The sequence below is a fragment of the Mastacembelus armatus genome, chromosome 12, assembly GCF_900324485.2.
Source record: "Mastacembelus armatus chromosome 12, fMasArm1.2, whole genome shotgun sequence".
NCBI lineage: Eukaryota > Metazoa > Chordata > Actinopteri > Synbranchiformes > Mastacembelidae > Mastacembelus > Mastacembelus armatus.
In genome coordinates this window covers 1,533,053-1,554,483 of record NC_046644.1, presented here as the reverse complement: position 1 = coordinate 1,554,483, position 21,431 = coordinate 1,533,053, and the positions used below count along the sequence as shown (strand labels likewise).

Sequence of the window (21,431 nt, the reverse complement as noted above, 5' to 3'; positions counted from 1 at the left end):
GTATGTCGTCAGGACCAACTGCCTTTCCACTCTTCATCCTCTTCAACGCCTTACTCACGTCATCCTTACTGATCTTTGCTACTTCCTGCTCTACAACAGTCACCTCTTCTACTCTGTGCTCTCTAACATTTTCCTCATTCATCTCATTCAACTCTTCAAAGTATTCCTTCCATCTTTCCATCACACTTGTGGCACCTGTCAACACATTTCCATCCATGTCCTGAATCACCCTAACCTGCTGCACATCCTTCCCATCTCTGTCTCTGCCTTGCCAACCTGTACAAATCCACCTTTCCCTCCTTAGTGTCCAACCTATCATACAAATCCTCATATGCCCTTTGACACATCTACCTTCACTTTACGCTGCATCTCCCTGTACTCCTGTCTGTTCTCTTCTGTCCTCTCAGTGTCCCACTTCTTCTAAGCTAACCTTTTCCTCTTAACACACTCCTGAACTTCCTTATTCCACAACCAAGTCTCCTTATCTGCTTTCCTCTTTCCAGATGACACACCAAGTACCCTCCTACCTGTCTCCCTAATCACTTTAGCTGTAGCTGGCCAGTCACCTGGAAGAACCTTTCCAGAGGTTCTGACCTCCCAGGCTCTGGGAGAAGAGAAGGAGAAATTCTGGAGGGAGATGGATGAGGTGATTCAGGGTATCCATCATATCAGCCAACTCTCTAGTTTTCCCTGAGGCTCTGACCTCCCAGAGCCTATTTCAGCTCCTCCCTGAAAGCCACACAACAGTTCCTTTTTCAACTTCCACCACTTGGTCCTCTGCTCTGCCCTTGTCCTCTTCATCTTCAGAGTCATCCTACACACCACCATCCTATGCTGTCTGGCTACCCAGCCACTACTTTGCAGTCACTGATCTCTTTCAGGTTGAAACGTCTGCACCAGGTGTAATCAACTTGTGTGCTCCTGCCTCCACTCTTATATGTCACCCTATGCTCCTCCCTTTTCTGGAAAAATGTGTTCACTACAGCCATTTCCATCCTTTTTGCGAAGTCTACCACCATCTGTCCTTCTGCATTCCTGTCCTGCATACCAAACTTACCCATCACTTCCTCGTCACCTCTGTTTCCCTAACAAACATGTCCGTTGAAGTCTGCCCCAATCACCACTCTCTCACCACTAGGATACCCTGAATCGCTTCATCCATCTCCCTCCAGAATTTCTCCTTCTCTTCTAACTCACATCCTACCTGTGGGGCATAACCACTGACAACATTCAACATCGCACCTTCAACTTCCAGCTCCAGACTCATCACCCTATCTGACACTCTCTTCACCTCCAGAACATTCCTAGCAAAATCCTCCTTCAGGATAAGTCCTTTTCCATTCCTCTTTCCATCCACACCATGATAAAACAGCTTGAACCCTACTCCTAATCTATAGGCCTTTTTACCTTTCCACCTGGTCTCCTGAACCCACAAGATATCCACCTTTCTTCTCTCCATCATATCAGCCAACTCTCTAGTTTTCCCTGACAAAGTCCCTACATTCAAAGACCCTACTCTAAGTCCTACATTCCTGCCCTTCCTCTTCTCTCTTTGCCTATGAACATGCCTTCCTCCTCTCCTTCTTCGACCAACAGTAGTCCAATTTCCACTGGCACCCTGTAGGTCAACAGCACCAGTGGCGGTCATTGTTAACCTGGGCTGCGACCGATCTGGTATGGAAGTCATATTTGTGATTCGCATGTTTGATTTGGCTTAAATTTTATGTCGCATGCCTTTCCTGACATAACCCTCTGCATTTACCCGGATTTGGGACCGGCACATGTAGAGATTGGATTGTGCCCCCCTGTGGTTGCATTTGACTATGAGCTGCAATAACTGTTGCATTTAGATTGATCACCTGTGTATAGTTTTTATAGACAGTTTGTCTGTGAACAATGTGAAAATGTCACATTTACGCTCTTATTTGCGCGTCTTTGAATGCAACATCATTCACGAGCCAATCAAAACGCAGAACATGATTGCCGTATATTGTGGCGGATGTGGCTCACCCCAGACATAGTTATTCGTCGTTTGAGACAGCTATTGATAAGAAATAGCACGGTAGGTACAGCTTTTCTTTGGCGCTTACGCTCCATCGGATATGTAGAGGAAAAAGACAAATACTGACAGATGGTGACAGTTTTGACACCGGCGTTTGAGCCCGCTAACTAGCTAGTAGCTAACATAGAGAGCAATGTTACGGAAGCCTATTTAGGCTTGTTTTCAAACGTAAAGTCAGAAGGTCAACATCCATCCCAAATGCGCACAAAACAGCTCATACATGATTTCATGTGAAAACACTGACGTAGGTCTAATGAAAATGTCACGCAATACGATGCAGCCCCATCAGATCTATTGATCTTCATGTTAATTTTTCTATTTTACTATTGACCTCATTAATTTTTCTATTTTACTATTGACCTCATTAATTTTTCTATTTTATTATTGACCTCCTTAATTTTTCTATTTTACTATTGATCTTGTTAATTTTTCTCTCTGATTAGTATAAGACATCAGTTAGACGCTAGAAGCTCTACGTTCTTCTCTAAGCTCTGTGGAGTAACTCACTATGGTTTATATTAGATTTGATTGTTCACCTGCAATGAATGTGCGACTTAATAGCTGAGGGTATTTGTGTTGAGTTTCTTTTTACTATTTAAGTTACTGTTCTGAGTTGATGGACTTTTAAAATACTTTACTCCTTCCAGCCTTCATGTCTCTGCCCACTCTGCTTGTTCTGTATGGGAGCCAGACTGGCACTGCCCAGGACACGGCACAGAGGATTGTGCGTCAGGCGCTCAGAAGGCGACTACAAGTTCAGGCGTTGCCTCTGGATAACTACAATGTGGTGAGTGTGGTGTTTGAATATTGCAAAGACAGGGGGATACTATGGCTTTTTCAATTTACAATTACAGCATGGGGCCCAGGGCTTAAACCAGGTTTTCTTCCTGGGTGGCTAACAGCTTTTTTAATCTCACACAGCCACAAGAAAACAACTCTTGTGTTTACCCTTATCAAACAGGTCAACTTGATCTCAGAGTCTCTGGTTGTTTTTGTGTGTGCCACCACAGGCCAGGGAGAGCCTCCAGACAATATGAAGGTAATAAAAAAGTAACACATTTGCAACATACAAAAATAGACATATGTAAGAGGAAGAATAGGTTACTGAAGATAACATATCAAACAAACTGAGGTTACATTAAAATGTTTTTAGTGGAGAGCAACAAGGAGGGCAGAAAGTGTGTGTGCATGGGTCTTGGGTCACCACATTGTGTTTTCTATGTCTGTTTTTTTCTGTCTGTGACCCTGAGAGGTTTAGAACAAAAAAAAAATTCTTAACACACCCCTTTCTCAGTGTTGCTGATCAGCAGCACTTTCTTGCTTCCAAATGACTTTAAATCTACTGAGAAACGTAGTCCTAAACAGAAACATCCTGGAATGAATGGTGTGTGTGAGTGTGTGATTGGGGAACTTCCTGATCAAAGGTTGTTTGATAAATTTGGGTCTATAGAGAGGATGTGCAGCATGTTTGGTGCTGGCTGTCTGTCAGGTCCTCATATTATTCACTGAGGTTGAACTCATGGATTTGAATATTTGAATATGAATTTGAAATACATTGTCATGAAAAACATGCATTTTTATGTCTGACCCTTTTCACTTATGTTTTTTGTCCAATTTTGTCAAAGAACTTCTGGAGGTTTCTCTTCAGGAAATCTTTACCTGTTGGATCTCTTTGTCAACTGGACTGTGCCATAGTGGGCCTGGGGGACTCCTCCTATCCAAAGTCAGTCTTTTTCACATTTACACTTCTTGCACTGCATATTTGGAGTGACTCATTGTCTTTAAGGTGCCAACTGATTTCATCCACAGGTTCAATTTTGTGGCTAAAAAGCTTCATAAGCGCCTTCTGCACCTGGGTGCAAACTTACTGCTGCCTGTTGGGCTGGCAGATGACCAACATGACCTGGGGTAGGAATCTTTGCACAGTGGCTTCAGGAAAACCTCTGTCTTCATTTTTGCACGCCTCATTGTGTTGTAAATTTATTTTTTCTAATTAATACATTTCTGTCCATCAAGCTACAACAAAAAGAAAACATGTTTCTAGAAAAGATGTTTTAAAATTCAAAAACTGAAATCTCCCATGTCCAAAGATATTCAGAGCCTTTGTTCAGTGATTTGTAAAAGATCATTTAGCAGCAGTTACAAGTCTAGTCTTCTTGGTTAAGGCTTTACAAGTGATGTATACCTGGATTTCTGGCAGTTTTCATATATCGGGGGAGTTTGTTATTTTTACTCTTGCCAATAGATCATATACAAACTTTACATTCAGTAACTATCTTCTGCTGTTTTTTATGCCATCTCCCTTATGTACTGCTATTAAACGTAACACTAAAGGGTTATGTCCTTAAGCTGCTGAGGGGCTTTTACTGTGAAAGCTCTTAGTGAGGGTAGCAGTTACAATAAAAGTAAAGACGGAAATGTGTGAAGTAAAACAAAATCTGAAATTTAGTACAGCAGAGTGGTGAGTATGAGTATGGATGATGAGTATTGCTGCAAAATTTGTTTGAGCCAGGTCAGACGCTGTGATTGAGCCCTGGCTTACATCATTTTGGGACAGATTGTTGGCTGTGTATCCCTCTTTGGCTGATGTGATCCCACTGAGGGAAGATGAACCGTGAGTATCCCGATTATTAAGTCCCGTTTGAGTTTTGTATAGTTTTTTTTTTAGCTACACATGGATTTTTCTTCTGCTTGTTTCTTCTGGCAGACTTCCTCCATCATACACTTTCCATTTTCTGGAGGATGTGAAAGAGAAGACAGATGACAGACTGAGGATTCCCGCAGAGCAAACAGTCCAATCCCACTCATGTCCCTTTCCTGCCAGAATGGTGTCAAACAGGAGAGTAACAGACGCATCGCACTTTCAGGATGTCAGGCACATAGAATTTGACATCACAGGATCCAACATTGAGTAAGTAAGCTTGGTGTGAAATATTCTATAATGTCTAATGCACATTAAATTTAATTAAAAAGTCAAAATTCTAATGAATATTGTAGCTTTTCATCCTTTTTATTAGATTGGTGCAAAAAATGTGTAAAATGTCCATGACAAGCTGAACAGACACAGATTACGCATGGCTTGGGATCCATCTCAGCATTTGTGATTAGGGAGTAGTATGTTGTGTATCTGCTAACCTGGTAACTCTGAGCCACCGGATAACCTCGATGAGCAGAATTACAGTAAAATTCAGATAGTCCTGCATGATATACAGTATCATAACATGCTTATGCACAACAGTCACATTGCAGGACGTGTCTCTCAGCCAGGCATATTATGGCCTGAAACAATCCTCACATGCAGACACACGTGAAAACAGTAGGCCCATGTCCTGCAATGTGACTATTGCACATGTGCACATCATGTTGATGTCACATGACGATACTGAAACGATATATAATATGCAGCCCTTAATTCAGATGACTGAGAGAAGTAATACTTCTTCATATTTGCTTATTACTGTGAGCCTCAAACCAGCCTAAAGACACAGATGTGAGACGTGTGCTTTCTATGAACACAAACTGTGTTTTTCCATCACCACACAGCGTAAATAGAAATGAAAATTACTTCCGGTTTTATATTTTTCACTTTTCTGTCTATAAATGTAGATATAAAGTAGAAAACCCATTTTTTGTTGTGTAGGTTTGCTGCTGGTGATGTGGTGGTTATACGTCCTTGTAACGCACCAGAAGACGTACAGCAATTCTGTCAGTTGTTGGGGTTAGATCCAGAGGCCACGTTCATTCTCAGGGCCACAGACAACTCTGCAGGTAGGTGTGTGTGTCTACTTCTATTTCTAGTGTTGTAAGGACCAATTTGAGCATACAGTATAGAAATCAAATTGAATTGGGTGGACATGTGTATGTATTATACATGAATTTTTGGTTCATAGTAATCTGCTACAAAGCCTTTGTGTTTACTAAAAAGAAACTCAACACAAATACCTTCAGCTATTAAGTCCCACATTCATTGCAGGTGAACCTCTTTGTGTTGTGTAGCTTCGGATGTGAGAGTATACAAACTCCAGTGACAGAAGTGATCAGAAACTAAACACATTTCTTAAAGAATCATGTCAATAAATGTGTAAATAAATATAAACTATTGATCAGTGTAGTTTTAAAGCAGAATTGTCACATTAAAAGACATTGCAGTTTAGTCTTAATAAACACTTGAGAGAGTTGATCCCCATTTACTCAGCCTGTAACATGCTGTCTTCAAAAAAATCCTTTCTTTGTGCATGGACCTGTGTGTACTCAGTTCCAACCAGACTTCCACAGCCCTGCACTGTGCGCCACCTGGTGGAAAGCTACTTGGACATTGCTGCTGTACCTCGCCGTTCCTTCTTTGAGCTGTTGTCGACCTTTGCCACCAATGAGCTGGAGCGGGATAAGCTGCTTGAGTTCAGCTCGGCGGCAGGCCAGAACGAGCTGCACAGCTACTGCAACCAGCCCCGACGCACTGCACTGGAGGTGACAGCACCCTTCAAAATTATTTGGATCATATAAAAGTGTTTGTAAAAATGAGTTAAATCTGGTCAAAATTAGCCCATAAATTATGCTTTTTTTGTTGATACTAGTAGACGTCTAATTTAAATGTTATGTATATAAACCTGCCTTTTGAGGGTTTACTGAGGGTTTGTGCTCTTATTGCTGCAGGTCTTGGCAGATTTCCCTCATACTACATCAGAACTCAAAGTGGACTACCTCCTAGATCTTTTTCCTGACATTCAGCCCCGCTTCTTCTCCATCGCATCATCTCTCCAGGTCTTCATAACAATGGTTTAACTGCTACATCGATACATCTTCATCTTGATGCCTAAGCTGTGCATTCACAGGAATAAAGACAGATACAAGATAACAGTGAAATTTTATTCCATCCACACAGGCTCAGCCCCACAGACTTCACATCCTGGTGGCTGTTGTTCACTACAAAACCAAACTGTATAAACCACGAAGAGGCCTCTGCTCCAACTGGTTGGCTTCCCTGGACCCTGCACAAGGTCTTTCACCACACATTATTATCATTATCATTACACATTATTATCACTCAAATTAAATGTGCTTATACTTTAGACAAATATATTATTGTGGTTGGCTGATGATGTGCTAATTTGCGTCACAAATTTTAATTAAGGTGGGTGGATTTGCCTGTACTGTAGTAGCCAACGTGGTACATTAAGCCTTAGCAGTAATTGCACCAGTACAACCGTAAATTCACAACTGCTACTTCAGGTTCTCATTTTAATACTGAAAAAATCTATAAGCACATATTCACTTATTTTCACATTTAAGTACATTATTACAGTTTGTTCATTTGTTTGTAAAATCTGAAAAGCAGGCTGCTGAGAAATGCTAGAGCAATTTCAGAACCCATAACTTGGAGAATAAAGACCTCCTGGTGCAACGAAATGTTGATTACATACTAGGCTGCAGAACATTGGCTGTGAATGTGTTTCTTGCACCATGGGGCAGGGGAGATGTATGTGCCTCTGTGGGTGAAGAAGGGAAGTCTGAAGTTCCCTAAGGAGAAGGATACACCTGTGATAATGGTTGGACCTGGAACAGGAGTGGCACCGTTCAGGTCAGCCTTACAAGAGAGGATTGCAGAGGGAAAAACTGGTGAGCTTGTCTCTTCTGTTCTCTACACAAATTTTCCTACTTCCACATCATTTCCCAACTCTAGCACGAGACCCTTCCTTCTTGTCCTCCTGCTCTTTAGCCAACGTCCTGTTCTTCGGCTGCCGTTCAGTACACAAAGACTTCTACTTCAGATCAGAGTGGGAGGAGATGATGGAGGCTGGACATCTGACACTCTTCACTGCCTTTTCACGAGACCAGGTCATACACACGTGCACTCACTATACATGTTAACAATCCCAGCAGCAACTTGACAACTTGTACAACCCATATGTACTGTGTACATCGGCAGTACTGCGGTGGAAGATACATCACTTTAACACTAAAGCAATTCAAGAAGTGAAGAGAGGACTATGAGTTACAGCCATGCATGTTAAAATGCATCCATCTGTACTGAAATCCAAGGCTGGTGCTGATCCCTGCTGGCTCAAGGCGTTCAATATGTGCACACTGGCTCACACTTACAAGTTCAAGTTAAATTAAGTCAAATCAAAATGTATGTATGTTGTGCTTTACAATAATTAAAGTTGCCCAAAGTGCTATACAGAGTAAAACCAGAATAATAAGACACAAACATATTGCAAGAAATATGATTGCATCAATATAAAAGTGACTCATGCAGTGTCACAGTCAGCGGTACAAGTTAAGAACCAAAATCAGAATTGAACAAGTACCTCTTGTAAAGGGGCGACTTTACTAAAAAAGTAATCTAAAAACTTCTCACGTGTACCTTTTCATGAGCCATTTTCTTACTGATGTTAAGAGTTTTAACACTAACACTAACCTGCCTAGACTAAAGCTACAACCCTTATAATAATACAAAGGATTCGGTAACTGCCCAAGCATTGACTTCACCCAGCTACCTGCCACAGCCAGCACATTAAACTGAAGCTCTGTGTAGCTGAAGTCTTTTGTGAGTAATGATGAAACTGACTGAATGTTTGTTCAGGAGGATAAGGTGTATGTGCAGCACCGTGTGAGAGAGAATGCCGGGCTCCTGTGGGACCTGATTGCCAATAAAAGCGCCTGCTTTTACATTGCTGGGTGAGTCCAAAGCAGCAGCAGTCTGTGCAAAACGTACAGGGCTGGTGTCAGGATATACTTAGCATAGCTAAGCTGTGCTAAACTAACCATGCTCTGACTGCAGCTTTGTTGGGCCATGCAGATTCCCACATGCACACATTCTACTTTCTCTTGATATAATGCTTCTCTTGATATAATGCTTCTAATTATATTTTATCTTAGCTGTGCTGAAGTGCAACACTAAGCCACTGTGACTGTACAGTGTTGACCTTGTTTTGTACCTCTGCAGCAATGCTAAACAGATGCCAGCCAGTGTCAGTGATGCTTTGAAAGAGGTGTTCCAGCAGGAGGGAGGCATGTCTGCTGAGGAAGCTGAGCAGATGTTGGTGACTATGGAGAGGACAAGCCGACTCCAGTGTGAAACCTGGTCCTGAACTCATAACATCATCAATATTCAGCTACCCCAACCATGTTGACAACCCGATACAGTCACCACTGTGGAACGTGTAATCAAGATGAATTTCATTCTGATTGAAGTTCATTCTTCACCACTGGGCACACTATCAAATTCATTTCTGATATGGAGTCCACGCACTAGATCTGTGTCAACTTTCAACCACATCTCACTGATGAAAGGTGTTTACACCGAGGCTCTGCAGTTAGTATATGATATTATATAATACATTGTATAATAAATCATATTAACTAAATCAAGCTGCTCTGATAATTCACTGCTTATTTTATATCTTATATCTTGCCCACAGTCCAGTTAGGATTAATCTCCAGTTAATGTGAAAAACCTCATGTAGGCATCAGACAATGTTTAAAATTTCATTTATAGCCACTGAAATTGTAGTAGCTGCTGATGTTAAAATTAACCATTACAATGAACTTTGTGTGTGTATAAAGCATGACATGGCATAATTTAATTACAATGAATTCAATGTTTTTAAGTCTGTTGTTGCCAAATTTAGAGGAGGGATAAAGCAAAATGGACAAACCAGAGCATTTTAAGAAGAACCTAAAGCATTTGGATCAACAAATGTACTAAGAGATACATAAATGCATGAATAAAATTGATATATGTTGTAATACTTACAATAAATGTAGAAGTAAATAAAGTTTATTATCATTAGCAAATGACTTGGAGAAGACGGATGTGGCAATTGATCCAGAGGTGATAGACAGTCTGCGAGAAGCCGCTCACCAACTCTGCCTGCTCTCAAAACAGCGGCCCCTGGCCGGCCATCTTTTAGCACAGATGTTGCGAGCGTTAGAGGAAGGCACAGTATGGGACAAGGTAATTTTACTACACTGTGGAGAGCTTTCCCATATGGTTTTCCGTTTTATCTTTATTTTTAAATGCATTTAATAGTAATTGACGGTAATGTTGCTTACATCACACCCTTGGATCTTGTTCTGACCTATGGCATCGAAATTGAACATCTAATAGTTTTTCCCCCAAATCCTGTTTTGTCAGATCATTCTTTAATAACTTTCGAATTTAAAATGATGGATCATGCAGCGTCTGGAAGAAAATTCCACTACAGCAGATGTTTATCCGACAACGCTGTTAATAAATTTAAGAAAATGATTCCATCTTTATTTACGTCTATGCCAAGTATAAACATAGTGGAGGGCAGCTGCCTTAATCCTACTCCCTACCAAATTGATCATGTTGTTGACAGCGCTGTAACCTCACTGCATGAAACGCTTGATTCTGTAGCCCCTCTGAAAAAGAAGTTAGTGAATCAGAGAAGACTAGCCCCATGGTATAATTTACATGTTCGTACCTTAAAGCAGGCATCACGAAGGCTGGAAAGGAAGTGGCGTTCCACAAACTTAGAGGAAATTTTTCTAGCCTGGAAAAACAGTCTACTAACATATAAAAAAGCTCTCCGTAAAGCCAGAATTGCATACTATTCATCACTAATAGAGGAAAATAAGAACAATCCCAGGTTTCTTTTCAGCACTGTAGCCAGGCTGACAAAAAGTCACAGCTCTGTTGAGCCCAGTGTTCCCTTAGCTCTCAGCAGTGATGAATTTAGTGAAGATGAGTTTCTTTACAAATAAAATCACAGCTATTAGAGATAAAATTCAGCAGATGCTTCCTGTACCTGCAATAAATGAATCTTCTACTACAGTAGCTCTTGAATCATCTGTAGGACCTCAGTTATGTTTAGACTGCTTCTCTCCTATAGATCTCTCTGAATTTACATCAGTAGTTGCTTCATTGAAATCATCAACATGTCTCTTAGACCCCATCCCGACTAGACTGCTTAAAGGCACCCTGCCATTAATGAACTCATCTTTATTGGACTTGGTAAATTTATCTCTAGTATCAGGCTACGTACCACAGGCCTTTAAGACTGCAGTAATCAAACCTTTACTCAAAACGCCTTGTCTTGATCCAGGAGTCTTGGCTAATTATAGACCAATATCCAACCTGCCATTTATTTCTAAAATCCTAGAAAAAGCTGTTGCTAAGCAGCTATCAGACCACTTACACAGGAATGAACTATTTGAAGATTTCCAATCAGGATTTAGAGCACATCATAGTACAGAAACAGCACTGTTGAAAGTTACCAACGATCTTCTCTTAGCCTCAGATAATGGACTTGTTTCGATACTTGTCCTCCTAGACCTTAGTGCAGCATTCGACACCACTGACCACAACATCTTATTACAGAGACTGGAGCATGTGATTGGTATCAGAGGAACAGCGTTAAAGTGGTTCCAATCCTATTTATCGGACAGATTCCAGTTTGTTCATGTCCATGATGAACCTTCCACATGAACAAAAGTTAGTTATGGAGTTCCACAAGGCTCCTTGCTAGGACCGATTCTGTTCACCCTGTACATGCTTCCTTTAGGATATGTCATTAGGAAGCACTCTATTAATTACCACTGCTATGCAGATGACACTCAGTTATATCTATCTATTAAACCTGTTAACACAAACCAGTTAACCAGACTTCAAGCCTGTCTAACTGACATAAAGGCCTGGATGACCAGTAACTTTTTACTTTTAAACTCGGAGAAAACAGAAAACCTTGGAGTTATTTTTATATTTTGTGTGAGTTAAAGGAACTCACACATAAAACAAATCTCTAGAACTGCATTCTTTCCCCTGCGCAACATTTCCAAAATCAGGAACATCCTGTCTCAAAATGATACAGAAAAACTAGTCCATGCATTTGTTACCTCAAGGCTAGATTACTGTAACTCATTACTATCTGGATGTCCCAATATCTCCATAAAAAGCCTCCAATTAATCCAGAATGCCGCAGCCAGAGTCCTGACAGGAACTAGCAAGAGAGATCATATTTCTCCTATATTAGCTTCTCTTCATTGGCTCCCTGTAAAATATAGAATAGAATTTAAAATCCTTCTTCTCACATACAAATCCCTTCATAATCAAGCTCCTTCATACCTCAAAGACCTCATAGTACCATATTATCCCAATAGACCACTTCGCTCTCAGAGTGCAGGTCTACTTGTGGTTCCCAGAGTTTCCAAAAGAGCCTTTAGTTATCAAGCTCTATGGAACCTATGGAACCTATGGAACCAGCTCCCAGCCTGGGTTCAGGAGGCAGACACTCTCTATACTTTTAAGGCTAGACTTAAAACCTTCCTCTTTGACAAAGCATATAGTTAGGGCTGGCTTCAGGCAACCCTGAACCATCCCTTAGTTATGCTGCTATAGGCCTAGACTGCCCGAGGACCATCGGTGCACTGAGCTCCCCTACCCTAACCCCCCCCCCCTTTCCTTTCCCCTCCCCTCTCTTCTCTCCTCCCACCTCATGTATATTCCACCATTGAATGTTACTAACCTTGTGCTCTCTCTCTCCCCTAGTTTGTGCTCTCTCCCTCTCTCTCTGTTCTCTCTGTACCTTCTGCAGGTGTCCCTGGTCCTGGAGCTTTATATCGCTGATGTGCAGTTACTGGTCCCACCAACCTGCAGTGTCTATTTGTTGTTCTTTTCTCTCTGCTCTATCCACTCACCCCAACCGGTCGAGGCAGATGGCCGCCCAAACTGAGCCCGGTTCTGCTGGAGGTTTTTTCTTTCGTTAAAGGGAGTTTTTCCTCTCCACTATCGCCAAGTGCTTGCTCAGGGAACTAGCAGGAGAGATCATATTTCTCCTATATTGGCTTCTCTTCATTGGCTCCCTGTAAAATCCAGAATAGAATTTAAAATCCTTCTCCTCACATACAAATCCCTTCATGATCAAGCTCCTTCACACCTTAAAGACCTCCTAGTACCATATTATCCCAATAGACCACTTCACTCTCAGAGTGCAGGTCCTCCTCTCCTGTGGAACCCTCTCCCACTCTGGGTTCAGGAAGCAGACACTCTCTGTACTTGTAGTGGCAATCTAACAACAAAAAAATGCCACTAGGGGAAAAAAGGATGACGTTTCCAACTCATGTCGTAAAAAAACATGTCTGCCAAAAATATACGTTTAACACTTTATTATCAAAAGGAAAATAGCCAAAACAACAAAAATGCAGTATACTGACTTGGCAGGATTAAAATGTTAAACCTACACGTCAAGCATGTCAAAGTTGAAAACCTATGTGGCTTCCCCCTATCCTCATTTTTCCCACTCCAACCACCTGTGTCTTCCCTATCTAACTTCTTCCTCCTATGCCCACAGGTGTGCAGGTAATCAACCAACCACATTCTCTCACTCCAGACACATGCACACAAACACACACACAAATAACTCTAAATCGGCTACAACACACCGGCCCCTAATTGTTACTGTATAAAAACAATTATACAATAACATGTGAAATAACACAATTATTTCACACCTCCAATAACACAAATTATACAATAACAATAATAACAATTCAACACCATACACCCCTACCCTAACCCCCCCCCCTTCCTTTCCCCTCCCCTCTCTTCTCTCCTCCCACCTCATGTATATTCCACCATTGAATGTTACTAACCTTGTGCTCTCTCTCTCTCCCCTAGTTTGTGCTCTCTCCCTCTCTCTCTGTTCTCTCTGTACCTTCTGCAGGTGTCCCTGGTCCTGGAGCTGTATATCGCTGATGTGCAGTTACTGGTCCCACTAACCTGCAGTGTCTATTTGATGTTTATTGTTGCTGTTCTTTTCTCTCTGCTTTATCCACTCACCCCAACCGGTCGAGGCAGATGGCCGCCCAAACTGAGCCTGGTTCTGCTGGAGGTTTTTTCTTCAGTTAAAGGGAGTTTTTCCTCTCCACTGTTGCCAAGTCCTGCTTATAAGGGATCTGTTGGGTTTTTAGTTTTAGTTTTTGTAAAGTGCCTTGAGATGATTTGTATTGTGATTTGGCACTATCCATCCATCCATCTTCTACCGCTTATCCGGGGCTGGGTCGCAGGGGCAGTAGCCAAATTAGGGATACCCAGACTTCCTTCTCCCTGGACACTTCCTCCAGCTCTTCCGGGGGGACACCGAGGCGTTCCCAGGCCAGCCAGGAGACATAGTCCCTCCAGCATGTCCTGGGTCTTCCCCGGGGCCTCCTCCCGGTGGGACATGCCCGGAACACCTCCCCAGGAAGGCGCCCAGGAGGCATCCGAAACAGATGCCCGAGCCACCTCAACTGACTCCTCTCGAAGTGGAGGAACAGCGGCTCTACTCCGAGCTCCTCCCGGGTGACCGAGCTCCTCACCCTATCTCTAAGGGAGCGCCCGCCCACCCTGCGGAGGAAGCTCATTTCAGCCGCTTGTATCCGCGATCTCGTTCTTTCGGTCATGACCCAGAGCTCATGACCATAGGTGAGAGTAGGAACGTAGATTGACCGGTAAATCAAGAGCTTCGTCTTCCGGCTCAGCTCCTTCTTCACCACAACGGACCGGTACACCGATCGCATTACTGCTGCCGATGCCCCGTTCCGTCTGTCAATCTCACGTTCCGTCCTTCCCTCACTCGTGAACAAGACCCCGAGATACTTAAACTCCTCCACTTGAGGCAGGATCTCTCCCCTGGCCTGGAGATGGCAAACCACCTTTTTCCGGTTGAGTACCATGGCCTCGGACTTGGAGGTGCTGATTCTCATCCCAGCCGCTTCACACTCGGTTGCAAACCGCCCCAGCGCACGCTGGAGATCCTGGCTCGATTGAGCCAACAGGACAACATCATCTGCAAAAAGCAGAGATGAAATCCTGTGGTCCCCGAACTGGACTCCCTCCGGCCCCTGGCTGCACCTAGAAATTCTGTCCATGAAAGTAATGAACAGAACCGGTGACAAAGGGCAGCCCTGCCGGAGTCCAACGTATACTGGGAACAGGTCTGACTTACTACCGGCAATGCGAACCAAGCACCTGCTCCGTTTGTACAGAGACCGGATAGCCCCCAGCAAAGGGCTGGTAGAGCACTGCTTCCCCCTCCTGAGGCGCCGGACGGTTTGCCAGAATTTCTTCGGGGCCGACAGGTAGTCCTTCTCCATGGCCTCACCGAACTCCTCCCATACCCGAGTTTTTGCCTCCATCACCGCCTGGGCTGCAGCACGCTTGGCCCTGCGGTACCTGTCAGCTGCTTCGGAAGTCCCACAAGCCAACCAAGCTCGGTAGGACTCCTTCTTCAGCTTGACGGCATCCCTTACCTCCGGTGTCCACCACCGTGTTCGGGGATTGCTGCCACGACAGGCACCCGAAACCTTACGGTCACAGCTCCTAGCCGCCGCGTTGACAATAGAGGTGGAAAACATGGTCCATTTGGACTCAATGTCCCCAGCCTCCCCCGGGATCTGGTAGAAGCTCTCTCGGAGGTGTGAGTTAAAGACCCCTCTGACAGTGGGTTCGGCCAAACATTCCCAACAGACCCTCACAATACGTTTGGGCCTGCCAAGTCTGTCCCGCTTCCTCCTCTGCCAGCGGATCCATCTCACCACCAGGTGGTGATCAGTTGACAGCTCTGCCCCTCTCTTCACCCGAGTGTCCATGACATACGGCCGAAGGTCCGATGACACGACTACAAAGTCGATCATTGACCTCCGGCCTAGGGTGTCCTGGTGCCATGTGCACTAATGGACACCCTGATGATTGAACATGGCGTTCGTTATGGACAAACTGTGACTAGCACAGAAGTCCAACAACAGAACACCACTCGGGTTCGTATCGGGGACCGTTCCTCCCAATCACTCCCCTCCAGGTTTCACTGTCGCTCCCCACGTGAGCGTTGAAGTCCCCCAACAGAATTATGGAGTCCCCGGTAGGAGCACCTTTCAGCACCCCCCCGAGAGACTCCAAAAAGGCCGGGTATTGCCTATGGGCCGAACAACAGTGAGAGACCTATCCCCGACCCGAAGGCGCAGGGAAACGACCCTTTCACTCTGGGGCGAAAACTCCAACACGTTGCGGCTGAGCTGGGGAGCTATGAGCAAGCCCACACCAGCTCGCCGCCGCTCACCGCGAGCAACTCCAGAGTAGATTTGGCACTACACAAATAAAATTGAATTGAATTGAATTGAATTGAATCGATCCCATTATTATTCATAGTATACTATATTTTATGTGAGCATTCCTATTTGGAAACAGCACCAGGGAAGATGTGGAAAAGTCACTATTAGGCAATTTTGTCTTTCCCCACTAACCCCTCTTTTAAGATGGTATCTTCCAACTTCTGACCCCACTGAGCCAGGTAATCAGCAGTAGGCAGGGCAACAAACAGGACAGGGTCCTTGAGGACCAGGGTTCAGTGTACTTGATGCACAGTATGAACAAACTAATAGCAAGGAGAACTCAGTGTGTCAGTAATCTAACAAGCAGACTACTGCCAAATGAAATACAACTGCAAAAGAATATTTATTTATTTATTTGGGACAATGCACATTAATGAACATTCTGTGAACAATATGTGTACAGACTGTAAATGAGACAGATTGTAGCATAGTGGCTAATTTTCATCTGTAGTCCTGAGTAAAACAGAACAACACCAAGGAACAGTATAAATTTATATACATAAAACTACCTCCTATTCTACTTTTGGAAACTCTGGGAACCACAAGTAGACCTGCACTCTGAGAGCGAAGTGGTCTATTGGGATAATATGGTACTATGAGGTCTTTAAGGTATGAAGGAGCTTGATCATGAAGGGATTTATATGTGAGGAGAAGGATTTTAAATTCTATTCTGTATTTTACAGGGAGCCAATGAAGAGAAGCTAATATAGGAGAAATATGATCTCTTTTGCTAGTTCCTGTCAGGACTGGCTGCAGCATTCTGGATTAACTGGAGGCTTTTTATGGAGATATTGGGACATCCAGATAGTAATGAGTTACAGTAATCTAGCCTTGAGGTAACAAATGCAAGGACTAGTTTTTCTGCATTATTTTGAGACAGATGTTTGTTTAGCAGCCTGGCTGCCCATTTTTCAGCAACTTTGGACATAACTGGGAGGATGCTGATGGGGGGATAGTTTGAAAGTTTGCAAATATTTATCTCCAGATTTGAAAATTGCTGAGGCTGTAGCCACTTTCCATCCTGACTGATCAATTCAGGAAGTGTATTAGCAGACATAACAGTGTGTCTTCGTGCGTTTTTAAAATACACATCTTTAGCTTTCGAGGATTTTAGCTGGTTAAATACCAGCTGCCCAGGACATATTGTCTTGCCAAATGATTTTGCCATTTCCATTTTAATGACGTCTATAAAAAACTTTACATAGGGCCTGAGCATCTATCTATCGCAGCATCTATTCACCTTCTATTTATTCATTTATTGTTTATTTCTAGTTGAGTAATTGAGTAAAGAAACTAGAACCAAGAACCAGAGAAAATGAAAACACACCACACTTATTTTTATTTTCCTGTTTTACATTATCTTCCCTGAGGTAAAGGTTCACTGAACAGCACTTACTCCCCCATGCACTGCTTCTGTCACTCCCAGAGTCCACCGGTCCTGGACCTGATCCACTGCCTCTCCAGCAGTGTCCAGTGGATTCATGCAGAGCATCCTGCTTTCTATCCATCTCTTTTCCAAGACAGGCTATTGTGTCTGGAGGATCACTTTTGCATGTATATAAAGGCCTATACTTAGTGGACATGACTTTTCATATGCAGTGCTGCCTTCTGCTTTACTGACTTTATAGCTAAACATGTTTCAATTACAGTAGGTCTCTTCTCTCACAATGTCTGTGAAACAGTTCAATTAATGATAACAGTTAATCTGCCAGTTACTTTGTCCTTAAAATGTTGAATGTCACCTGTCACAGTTTTCCCTCAGCTCATCGGGCAAAAGACCACTCTAGGCTCTAAAGCAAGCACAGAGCAGGGCACTTTTGCAACAAATGGTCCATAAACATATCACACTGCAGATCCAAACAGATCATAAGAGAGAAACACCATTTCCATGTTGAAAACACCTTGTATACAAGGATCTCTGTCTTTCTGTCCCGCACTATCTGAGAGCCAGAGTGTGGACTTGGTAGATCTCCTTAGGAAAATTCATTTGCTGCTCCTCGTGGATGATGCGGAGGCCTGCCTTGGCCACCAGACTGCGGACTATTGCCAGGTCGCGGCAGATACTGCTGTCTACCTCATCTGGGACCACACCCTCATATGAAACGTTGTCCTTGATGACGATGAGGCCGTTGGGCCGCAGGGCCTTCTGGCAGCGTTGCAGGAACTTTACAAGGTGTTCGTCTGTCAGGTGGCCTGAGGAAAACAAAAGAGGAAAGCTGTTCAGTGTTGTGTTCTTTGATCAAAGACCACTGATGAACCACAAAGCTGCCATCACTCTACTGCTGCAACAGCATGCCCTGCATGGACGCTCGGGTGCTTGGCTCTGTTCCTAAGACATCAGACTTCATGGCAACCAATGAGACTCACCGATGACCCACTGAATCCAGATGACATCATAGTGTCCATTTTCTGGTGCAAAGTCCTGCAGCCCACTGCAGAAGTAGTTCCCCACTCTCTTGCTGTCCTCTCCCAGGTGGATTTTGGCTTTATCCAGGAATTCTTGTGTGACATCTACCAGATCCACAGTGCTGAACAAAGGCAGCAGCAAACGCTTGGTGATCCTGCCGATACCTGCTCCACAGTCCAGAGCACAGCGTGTGCCCGTCTTCCCCTCCCCTTCCTTCAACAAAAAACAGATACCTAATGAATAAGAGGTAACAGAAGCAGCAAACTAAAGTATTACTATAATTATGAATTATGTTGTTGTATGCAATCAGTATCACACACTGTGTTATTTCAACATGGCTGATTGAAATGTCAGAATTATGTGGTTAAGCAACTGTGTTATTGCTGCCTGAAGAGGATGACATCTTAAAGTGTTTTACACCGAGGAACTTGCGTAGGAAATCCTTGGATCCATTGATATCAATGATGGAGATGCTGCCGTAGCCTCCCAGCATGCCATCCACTGTGGCGGGAACCTCCTTCCAGTAGTCCTCTGCATTGGAGTAGAAGCTCACCTCATCGTGTGCTATGTCACCCATCCTGTCATAGTTCAGTCACACAGTAGTCCCGATTTAGATGAATCAATCATCAGTAAAGGTTTTCCATTAACATGAGCAGCTCCTAGTACTCTGTTAAGCTGTTTTATGGTATTTTATGGTGTAACTGCATGTTTATGTAGACACTTTTATTATGACCACTGTTATGGCTACAGTTTCTCACCAACACAAATTTAGTGTAAGCTGTGTTAGGGCTAAGAACCATGGTATATGCTGGAGCTCTGTGTAACAGACACTCAGGTTGGGTCTAACTGGAGGTAACCAAACCCCCCACAGCCATGACCCTCTATGAGGACCCTCTTTGACCTGAATATCTGGCAGTCAGCTGTCAGCTCCCGTCCTGGGACCCGGGCAGACCGACTACACTCCCAGTCTTTCCTACTACACAGGCAGCAGTTTCCAATCAGCATCACTCTGCCTGAGGACTTTAGTCATTGTCTCATGTCTTATGTCTTATTAGCGATCTACTGTTACATAAGTTCTATGTGTGGAGACCAAGACTTCAGCTGAGATATTTATGACACTATCGTATCAAGCATCCATGCCCTTTCTAAACCCATGACGCTGTTCTTCCCAAGACAAAGAAGAGGTTCAGTCCCCCCTGTTCTGTCTTAAAACGCCACTAACCTCGTGTCGCGTCACTCTCGTCCAGCCCGTGTGCGCTCCACCGTCTGTTTGACATCCACGTCATTTCCGTTTGGCTCCTGGAAAACAAACGACCACAGCGGCCTCTGCCGGCCGACTGACTCTGGTGGTCTGCTTCGACCTAACATCTTCACAAAGCTCACACCTTCCTCTGTTTCCGAGGTGAATACTGTGCAAGCCTGTATGCCAAGATATCATCACATCATCACTCCCACTTTTCTTTGCATTTGAATTGTATTGTAACCATCCTGTCATTGCCCCTGCTCCTGTCAGTGTGGCTCTTTTTGTTCACTCATGTGACCCCTGATGTGCTGCTGTCTCATAAATGTTATGCTTCTCCCATCATCTTAGCTGTATTTCTGTTAGAACAGCTAGTTGTCCTGTGATAACAACATATCCCTGCTCCTAAAGCTTCTTCTTCCCACTATGTACCAGTAAACCATCACCAACTCTGTTACACATATGCTTTGAAGTCACATACCTGGAGTGGAGTAATAAACACTTCTGCAATAACACTATGTGGAAATAAATGGAAAGGCAATCTGAGTGGCAGAAGAACACATTTGCAATGGAATATACTGGTATATAGATATACATATCATGTAAATGAAAAGTGTATTATAGTAAATAAGCTTAACATGTTCTTGAGCTTCCAATCAGTGTTATTCAAATGTGTGGTTTTACAGTACATGTTAATAAACACTAGCATCTACAGCTTGCTTCAAGCACTATTCACTGTTGTAGTTAATTGGGTGAAATAATGATTTAAATATTTAAAATTATTTCACACTTCAGAGCAGAGAATGTAATTTAATTATTAAATGAACAACTGAAACCTAAAGATAGAGTATGGGCATAACCAGGATCTTAGACTCAGACATTTTTTTAGTACTAAATACTACTAGAGTTTTGACCCTGTAAAGCTGATGTCAAATGTCTGTGCTTCTTGGAAGTAGTTCTTGAAGCTGTGAGGCAGTTTAGGGAATGTTTATATGCTCCATACTGGCCAAATTCTTGTTTAAACTCATGTGTGCCATTACCGACATTGTTACAAAGATTCCTACTCTGCTGCAGTGCAGCAAATCAGCCACAGGAGGGCAGTGCAGCATAGAGCTCAGAGACTGTTAGACCACTTTACTGTCAGTTTTACAGTCACAAACTCTGTACATGTGCATTCAAATGCAGTATTCTTGTTCGTTATTCATATTCTGTTAGTAGAACTACTTTAAAGTATCTCAAAAGTAAAATAAAATAAGAGATAATGTTATCTGAAAATGAGAGCAGGCCTGCATACAGACTATCATGTTAAAAGGCTGGCATCAGATAACCAGCTGCAATCGTGTGTTATGAGACACATTCACATGCATGACAAACCTTAAATGAATATACAGGCAGCGTTTTCAGTCATAATTAAACACATCATTCAAACAAGGTAACATGATGTGTAATATCACAAAGTTTATACCTGTTGTGTAGGTTTCTATAGTGACCATGCCTTATGGACTATGTGTTTCCATGACAACTGAGCAAATTCAGTCTGCAGCATCTCCAAATAAACTAGTGCATAGACCTTGAGTTGCTGCTCTCTAGTCTAACTATGTGTCTGTTGT

At 43.1% G+C, this 21,431-nt stretch overlaps 2 protein-coding genes across 6 annotated transcripts; one reads left to right on the top strand and one right to left on the bottom strand.

Annotated features, from left to right (window-relative positions):
- The first annotated feature begins 1,974 nt into the window (after positions 1-1,974).
- On the top strand, positions 1,975-9,745 carry ndor1 (NADPH dependent diflavin oxidoreductase 1). 3 transcript variants are annotated; one of them, XM_026298330.1, is made up of 15 exons: positions 1,975-2,062; positions 2,710-2,849; positions 3,024-3,101; positions 3,688-3,785; positions 3,872-3,970; positions 4,620-4,676; positions 4,770-4,973; positions 5,703-5,830; positions 6,318-6,529; positions 6,716-6,823; positions 6,945-7,059; positions 7,532-7,678; positions 7,779-7,897; positions 8,646-8,740; positions 9,009-9,745. In XM_026298330.1, exons 2-15 carry the CDS (start codon positions 2,715-2,717, stop codon positions 9,151-9,153), a joined length of 1,740 nt encoding a protein of 579 aa, XP_026154115.1. In that variant the 5' UTR covers positions 1,975-2,062; positions 2,710-2,714; the 3' UTR covers positions 9,154-9,745. The 3 variants fall into 3 exon arrangements, with proteins under 3 accessions (XP_026154115.1, XP_026154114.1, XP_026154116.1); XM_026298329.1 differs by having other exon boundaries at positions 4,575-4,676; XM_026298331.1 differs by lacking the exon at positions 8,646-8,740 and having other exon boundaries at positions 4,575-4,676; positions 9,009-9,150.
- Positions 9,746-17,485: 7,740 nt separating this feature from the next.
- Positions 17,486-19,904, bottom strand: ntmt1 (N-terminal Xaa-Pro-Lys N-methyltransferase 1). Of its 3 annotated transcripts, none has more exons than XM_026296643.1 (4): positions 19,804-19,904; positions 18,955-19,159; positions 18,542-18,794; positions 17,486-18,367 (listed from the first exon to the last, which is right to left on the bottom strand). In XM_026296643.1, exons 2-4 carry the CDS (start codon positions 19,156-19,158, stop codon positions 18,111-18,113), a joined length of 714 nt encoding a protein of 237 aa, XP_026152428.1. In that variant the 5' UTR covers position 19,159; positions 19,804-19,904; the 3' UTR covers positions 17,486-18,110. The 3 variants fall into 3 exon arrangements, with proteins under 3 accessions (XP_026152428.1, XP_026152429.1, XP_026152430.1); XM_026296644.1 differs by having other exon boundaries at positions 19,000-19,159; XM_026296645.1 differs by lacking the exon at positions 19,804-19,904 and having other exon boundaries at positions 19,014-19,146.
- Between the last annotated feature and the right edge of the window lie 1,527 nt (positions 19,905-21,431).